The sequence below is a fragment of the Meleagris gallopavo genome, chromosome 10 (assembly GCF_000146605.3).
Source record: "Meleagris gallopavo isolate NT-WF06-2002-E0010 breed Aviagen turkey brand Nicholas breeding stock chromosome 10, Turkey_5.1, whole genome shotgun sequence".
Lineage (NCBI taxonomy): Eukaryota > Metazoa > Chordata > Aves > Galliformes > Phasianidae > Meleagris > Meleagris gallopavo.
The window spans coordinates 26323294-26331713 of record NC_015020.2 but is presented as its reverse complement, the minus strand read 5'-3'; the positions used below and the strand labels follow the sequence as shown (position 1 = coordinate 26331713).

Genomic DNA, 8420 nt, shown 5'->3' with positions numbered 1-8420 from the left:
TATGTTTTTCTTCATTCTACTAACAGATAGATGTAAAAGAAGCAGCAGCATCTGCTTTAAAGCTGCTTGCTGGAACCAGGATCAGAGATCTCTAATCTGGGATGCAATGTATGGGATTCTTGTTCTGTGGTGATATTTGTGCAACATCCTGCCCTTTCTGCTATTGTTATACACACTTATGTGGGTTTTTTGGTTTGGTTTTGTATTTTTAACCTATGTTATCATTCCTATTTGAGGTACGCATTGCGTGCTCACTGAGTGGGTGATGCAGTAGCTGTGGGGGATTTGGAGTCCAGGATTTCATCCAGGTAGTCTGTTATTTCTGCTCTTGTGCAAGGATGGAAAATGTAAGTTGGTACTCCCTGATGAAAGCAAGGCTCTTCTTATTCTTCTCCCATCTCAAGGAAAAGATGAAGGAGAAAGCTTATGTTTTTCTGTGTGTTTCTTTGTTTTCTTGGCTGAGTTGCTCAGCTTTTCAGAGGTGTAGGCAACTATTCTGCTGTAACTGTGACTTTGTCTTGTGAAATATGTCTCAACCCAAGCAGCAGTTATCTCTTTGCAATGGCTACAAATAATTACATGAGAAACACAATATCCTTGAGTTACTTAGCACAGTTCATGCTGTGTTACACAGCTATTAGTTTGAAAAAGAAAAGGCTCATCCTGACCAAGATTGCCCTTTTTGGCCCACACTTCTCTGCCCATCAAAGGTGCTGATCTATAGAGTAGCTTGTGTTGTGTGTCCTGTTTTCTGTGCTGGTGTCTGCAGAGTGCTGAGCAGCTGGAAGGGCTGGCACTGCATTGTGTCAATTCCTTTGAAGAGAGGGAGCCAGTCAACAGAACTCCACTGCCTGCCTGTCTGGTGCCTGCTTTTTTCTTTCTTTTTTTTTTCCCCCGTCCTCATATTTTTTTCTTTTATCCAACTGTAATCTTTCAGGAGAGAAATTATCAGCACCAGCTTCTGTTGTCACAAGATGTATGTGAAGTCACACAAGGTGTGTGACTTCAGACAAACAAGCAATAATAAGGAATAGTTTACTTTGGATCACCAGGCTGCAAGGAAGCTGTCCTGCAGCCTCAGCAGCATAGATGTGTGCCTCTGGCTGCTCTGTGTGGCTTGTGTTACCCTGCTTGGCAGCACTGACACCTCATTGTGAAGCCTGTAGCCCTCTCTGACAGACTGCAAAATCTGTGTAGTCAGGTATGGGATATCTCTAAGAACCCATCACAGTGACCTCGAGTGTTCTCTTACACCACTGGCTCTTAAATGTTTCCCTACCCTTGGTGGCTTTTACAAAGCAGCATGGTTAAAATTCTATTTTCTGAAATGTCTACTCTGTGCACAGCAGCTGACATGCATAGTGCACATCTATCAACTCTTCTAGCTCTTTCTTCTGAGGTGAAGATGTTGGGAAGAAAAATACCAAGGAATAACAACTCAGGCCTTTCCTGCATTCTTGGTCCTTGTGGGGAAAAAAAGATGACGTGCATGTGAACTGGAGTAAAAGGCTGTCTTAAAATAGCTAAGTGTTTGCGAAAACCCAGCATTTCCAAGGATTTGGATGCAGTTGGCACTCACTGTCTTATCCCTTTGGTTGTGCAAAGCTGAATCTAGGTTGCACCTAGCAAATACTCCTAGGTTTTCTGCCCATCTGAGGGTGCTTTTCTACTGGGGGCCATTTTCTGACAGCTACTGATGAACGTGAATCTGAATATGCAGTCAGCAAACTCCTTGTTTTTATAGTGATGTGACAACGTTTTTTCTTGTGATTGGATTTTATCATGGTTTTTGACTTTCTTGGAGGAGCAATTGCTCTTTTAAAAGACTTTCTACACATTGCTAGGTTCCCTAAAGAGATCAAAGATGTTTTTAATTCACTTTAAATCTTTCTGTGTTGAGTTCATTTAAATGTCTGTTATAAGCTATTTTTGTTGTGGTTGCAGGTTGATAAAATGCAACTAAGAGAATGCATGTGAATTGCTGCCCCTCAAAAGCAGTGCAGACAAGGGGCTTGAGTAGACTTACACTTGCTGGAAAAGCATCAATGTATTGTGTAACAGAACATTGGTATTTTTTGCCAGTACAACTAAAGACACTTGAATAATTCCTGTTTGCACTTAATGCTATTGTTTATATTGCATGTCACTACATTTCTATGCAAAACAAATAACCTTTTTGTTCGGGAGGAGGGGCAGCCAGATATTTGATTAAGTAAGTTTAAAGATCTTTGCGAGATGATCTATTTTCATATTTATGAAGGAGTTTTACGTCTTAATATTTTGCAGACTGTAAATAGCTCAACTTGTAATTAAAGGCTTAGGAGGAAGTTTGTAGCCTGTGTATAATAGTAAGTTAACACTGCCAGAAAAGAAAAATCTTTGCAAAACAATTTTTCTAATATTGTGGATATTTATGAATATGTAAAGAAAGCACGTCTTGTTTTTATGTTGATTGACCTTTTGACGTTTTTTGAGCTGTAGAAATGGTGTATGTTTTATTGGAACTGCAATAAGAAGTAACCAAAGATGAATCCAGTTAAATATTTTCATAATTTTTTCTTGGTCAGGTTTTGTAAACTTTCCCAACTTGCTTTCAAAATAAAATTAAAATCAAGGGTTGAGTCTTGTGATTAAGACGACAACTTTGGGTTAAAAAAAAAAAAGCTGATTAAAGTGCATTCTGGAGCTACAGATGATATTAACGCCTGTCTTGAGATCACACCTTTATCACTTGGTCCTGAGTTATAAATAAGGAAAACCGTCGTCCTTACTTGGTCTTATTTCTCTCCTGCATCTTATTGAAATGCTAGGCTGTTCAATTCATGACGCAATGCCTTTTTTTCCTGCTCTGCCTTATAGCATTCAGAAGAGCAGGCAGTAACTTGTGACCAACAAGGCAAGATGCTTTGGATAGCGCTCAGCCTGCAGGGAGCTTGCCCTTGTGACTGCTGTGTTCTAGCTCCACAAAATAGCTCCAGTAAGCACAGGAAGCAGTGCACCAGGATTTAGAAGAACCACACCTGGCTTTAAGTCCCACTGATATTCTCTTATTTAGAAGTTTACAGACCTGCTATAGCTTGGTTCTGCATGCAGTTACCCCTCACTAGAATCTGCTAGCCCAGCATCTCTTTCTCCTTTTTTAACTATAGGAGCAAAGATCTGACTTAAGTTGTAACCAAAACTAAGGTAAAGTACAAATATAAGGTGGGACAACTCTCTCAAGGAGGGATATGCCTCAGTGCCTTTTTTTAAAACAAACAAAAAACACTTTTGTCCCCCCTTCAAGTTCTTTAGAAAGACAGGAAATTAATTATTAGAGTCATAAGGAATTTCCCTACCAGCAATGATTGAGAGACTAACACTTGATTGAACATTAATCAGAGCGTATGCTGAAGAAACAGCCTGCTTTCTTCTGATGGGCATGTTGTTGTAAGGCAAGTTTGACCTTTTTCATTTTGAAAAAGATCTGTCCCATCTTAAACCACTGGGTTAAGTGGCAGCAGGTAGTAAGGCTCTATATATGGTAAGGATAAAGACACGATTTGGGAGGAGGATGTGGCTTCTGTCTCCTCTTATGGTTAATCAAAGAATTACCCTATTCATCATCTTCAAGAAGTGATACCCATGCTAAAGCAGCTATTATGTGGTCTTTCTAGAAATACAAACCTGGTCTGTTTTTGTTTTTATTTCAAAACACTTTCAGTTTAGAGCACTCAACAGAACTTGCTGCCCTGCATACAGTTGGAGAAGTGCATTTTTCCCCCCTCCAACCTTACCCATGCTTTCAGTCCAGCTAAGAAACACCAGAAGGAACTCCAATTGAGAACAATTTAATTGGTCAGAGGTTAAAATGGAGGACAAGAAACTTGCTCCCCTTTAACAACTGTGGGGGAAAAACACCCAGTTCAGTGAGGATCTCGTAGCTCTATCCAGTGGCCCAGACCAATTTCATCTTCTGGTTGTGAGCTGTGGAAGATTTAGAAAATGAGCTTTTCACTATTTGAAGTGGCACTGATTTCCCACTGAGGTACAGCTTATTATGACAGTCCGGACACCATGGCTCTGCATCAGTGCCTGTGCTTTTTCGTTTCTTAAGCATCCAGACATAAGCCATAATAAAGCCAGTCATGAAGGCATCAAAGCCAGCTCGGTGGGTTCCCACTTGTGAAGATGGCCCTTGGGATGCATTTTGCTTTCTGGCAGCACATGCTGCTTCAGCCTCAGGGATGTCTGGGTGATTGGTTAAGACCATTCCAGCAAGGACCTCTGACTTCCCTTCCACTTGATCACTGTCATGGGCATTTCCTTTGGCAGAAGGGCTCACAGCAGCAGTTTCTTTAGTGCTCCTCAGATCCCCTTCCTGCCTTCTACCGTGTGTACTGGTGTCTGAGCTGCCCTCTGGTTCCATAGCAGTGGAGTTTTCCTCCTCTAGTGGCCTGCCATCAGTGTTGGCAGGTTCATAGCAGTTCTGTTTCCGTGGTGGTTCCTCTTCCCCATTCTGAACTGGCTCCATTTCTTTCCCTGAGCTTTCCTGTTCTAATGCCTTTTCCGGTTCTTCTGCATTTTTCCGACGTTTCCGCCTTTGTTTCCGTTTCTTCGCTTTCTCACAAAGCTTATCGTCCTCATCAATTATGAGGTCAATGTTATGAGACTGTGGACACTTCACTCCATTTGGACACCAGCCATAGGCCTAGAGAGAAAAAGAGAAATCTGTAACCACGAGCCTCCCAGTTAGAGTAGCCTATCACTGCAACTTGGAGCAGAGTTAATTATTCCCCTCAACTGAGGGCTTGTGAAGCTGGAACTGGAGCACCGTGTCCAGTTATGGCACCAGATCACAGGGCAGGCATTGACAAACTGCACTGAGTGCAGAAGGGAGCTGACAAAATATAGTGCACACAGTGCAAGGCTAAGGAAGTCCTGGAAAAGATGAGCCTAAAGGCATGGGGCAGAACTAATAGCTGGATTTCACCTACCTAAAGCAGAGGTTATGGAAAAAAATGGAGCCAAACTCTTCTTGAGAAGAGCGCAAGTGAAATGCTAATGGGAAATTCTGACTAAACACCCAAGAAGGTATTTTTCACAGTGAGTGGTCAACCACTGGAATGGGGGCCCGAGGGGATTTTGTAATCATTGTCCTTGGTCATACTCAAAAGTCACCAACCAAGGCTCTGAGTAACTGAGTTGGTGGTTTGCTGAGAAAGTTCCTGACGTTTTCCTAACTGATGTTGTGTGAAAATAATGTGCAGCATCATCTAGAAGAACTCCTTTTTCCCCTGAAGCATGTGAAACCAGCTGGGATCAGGTGGACTCCTTGATAACCTCTGTAGCAGTGCCAGAACTTGAGATGCTGTGGATCACACCATACTACAATTCCAGAAGCTGCAGACAGGTAATATTTTCTATATCTAATTGAGCGACGGGGGAGGAAAGAGGAAGCACTTCTTGCTTAAAAGACAAGCCAAGGACACTTAGAACTTAAAGCCCTTCCAAGACAGCAATAAAAAAGCCTAGCCAAGGCATCAATGAGTACTGTAATAAATACTAGTTCTCTTTTAGAGCTATTTTATCTATTCTTTGAACCTTGGGCTCAAATGCAAACTGTGAAATGTGCTACCTCAGAACAGAGCATGTTGTTGCCTTTTCAGTTTCAAAGTCACCTGAAGCTTGAAAGTCTTCCCTGTATTGCGAAGCAAACAAATGGAACCTCCCAGGTGCTTTCCTTCTACTTCCTGCTCTGCCCACATGTGGCTTTTGCCATGGAGGCAGGTTGGAAGCAGGGATTCATGTTACTTACCGAGAATTTCTCACATACAGGCACCTTATTTGCCTCTCCCTCGCTGTGGCTTGCTTCTTCCAGAGAGCAGTGGCGATAGTCGATGTAGCGTGACATGTTGGCAGGGTAGCTGCAGAACTCCACAGAGATGTGCTGGCTGCTGGAGTCCTTCAGCTTGCTGTTCTCTCGCTTGCTGGAACACACAAGAGGATGCAGTTACTGTGGTTAATTTGCCAAAAGCACCCCAGCACAGAGCTGGTACAAACATGCTGCTTTGAGCCAACTCTCAGCTCCTCTCATTTCTTGTTCTTGAGCTCTAGCTTCAGTTTAACGGCCTGCAAAGACGGTGAAGGGAATAGAACTTTATTAAGTAGTTGTTTCTATGCTGATTTAAATGTTGGTTTCTTGTATGCCTAAATACAGGCAGAGACATTATTGTGTTTTGTGATGTTACTGAAGAAAGAGACACACGGTGCCATTCATATTTAACATCAAGCTAAGGTGTGTGTTACTTCTGATAATACTACTGTACAAAGAGGAAATGCCTGAAGTGAGGTGTCACTGTGTACCTAGCAACCACCACCCAGACAGAGCAAACCTGGGCAATGCAGACAACAAAGAAATGCTTTCTATCTCAAGAAAAAGCAAGAACTGTTTTGTCCCAACTGCTTCAGAAGACAACATAACTAGAAATGTGAGTTCAAACCTTAGGAGATCAGTTAAAAGTATCCTCATCCTGTCAGAATAAAATATTCTTGTGCCTGAGAACAGCCATCTTGAACATTTTCAGGCATATCAAAATAGAATTTATTGATGCAAAACAGTCACTAAGTTTCTGCAACACCATTTCTGCACAGAGTGTGACTTTGGCTTAATAGATTCAGGTGGCCATATCACTGCCTGAGTTTGTTTAGATTGTGCAGCAAGAGCAGAATCAGCCAGACTGACACAGCTCCTGAAAGACAGCTGAAAGAGGTGCTGAGGACAGGAAGCAAGACAGGAGGCCGAGGAACAAGAGCAGAACCTTCAGCTGGGAGTTACTGCTGGGCAAGCAAGGGTTGTATGTGCAGAGCTGGTCAGCATCTAGATGTGCAGAGAGCACCCACTCTTCACCTGCATCATCCCTTACAAAGCTGTCACAGCTGGCAGATTCTGCAGGAACAGCCCTGCTCTCTAGCCAGATTTTAAGGGTGAACCTGCACAGTTCAGCACGTATTCCTGCTTATATCCCTGTGGCAATGCTGGACCATAGCCATGCAGTGAATCAATTTTCAGTTAAATGACGTTAAACTACTGCCAGCGGAAGACTGAAATCTTTCTGCTGCTGCTCTCTGTACAGAGCAAATTACAAGATGCACCCTTACCTACCCAGCCTAGAATTGGAAGCACTAAAGAGCACCTTTTTCAGCACGGGAACAATACAGAGACCTACGTCCTGTGTCTGGAAAAAGAAGTGAAACTGACTCCCTTGTCTTTTTGTCCCAGAGCTTTAAATAGCAGTGTGCCACTCACCATTTCTTGTAAGCATATTCCAAGTAGGATGCTACAAAGCGGGTCTCAAACTCTGAAGCATATTTAGTGTCATATATTCCTGCTGGGAACATTTCTGAGAGATCAGAGGTGAAGGTTCCAAGACTGTCTGGGAGATGAGCATAGAAGCACTGGTACAAGAAGACGAGATCAATCAGGCCATTATGGAGGATGAGAGGCTTCTTTGCTCGTATGAGTTCCAGGAAAAAAGTCCGAACGCTCTGGATCTGGCTCTCATTGCCCTAAAAGAAGAATTAGTCATCAAGTCTTAACACATTGAGGACTTCTGGTGCAATGGCAAGTCAGAGCTTGTTACAGCAGAACACAACGTAGAACCATGCTGTGCTCTGACCAAGGAAATGCCCACGTAGTTGGAGAAGCAGCTGCAACAAGTGATGAAAAACAACAGGGAGGAGAAAGGGCTGTGCTGCACTCCTGTTCCCACACAGCAGCTGGGAGCCAGAGGCTGCAGGGGAACGCAGCTCATAGCAGAGCAAGCTGCGATGAATGAGGGCACCAGCCCCGGAGCATGGATTCACAGGAAGGATAGGCAGTGATTCTGTACCTTGTCGTTGCCCTTGTGGTAGGGGATCCCCTGGGAGTACTGCTTATTGAAGTCAAAGCCGTGCTGCACCAGGAACTGCACCGACTGCGGCTCGACGACGTAATCCTCCGTGCAGAGCAGTGTCAGGTTGTAGATCTGGCAGAGGAACGTGTTCTCGGACTGCGGGACAAAATCAGAACCGGGCCCTCAGAGCTGGGGATGACAGGAACGGGCCGAGCCCCGGGGAGCTGCCGTTACCTTTTCTGGGAGTTGTTTGAAGCAAGCGATGCCGAGAGACAGGACTGAGCGCGTCCGGGCGGCGTTGCAGACGGCTTTGTAGCGCTCGTCGATGCACCTACCGGAGATACAACCGCCGAGGCGTCCAGAGTCCGCGGAACAGAACCCCTCCGCGCTCTCCGCAACGACAACCGGAGGGCGGGGACCCGGCACTCCCCCGCCCCCCAACCCTGCGGGCACTCACGGGCTCAGCAGCGCCTTCCTGGCCCCCAGGCCGCTCAGCTCCTGCGGGAAAACGACGCTCAGCGGCACGGCCCGGCCGCTTATTGCAAC

General features: G+C 44.4%; 1 protein-coding gene across 1 annotated transcript; it reads right to left on the bottom strand.

Moving 5' to 3' along the window:
- Positions 1-3680: 3680 nt before the first annotated feature.
- On the bottom strand, positions 3681-8414 carry TOE1 (target of EGR1, exonuclease; the record flags this gene model as incomplete). The annotated part of the gene is made up of 6 exons (XM_010716320.3): positions 3681-4690; positions 5798-5969; positions 7289-7548; positions 7872-8030; positions 8109-8205; positions 8332-8414. Coding segments are annotated over 6 exons (1536 nt in total), but the record flags the coding sequence as incomplete, so codon positions are not given.
- Between the last annotated feature and the right edge of the window lie 6 nt (positions 8415-8420).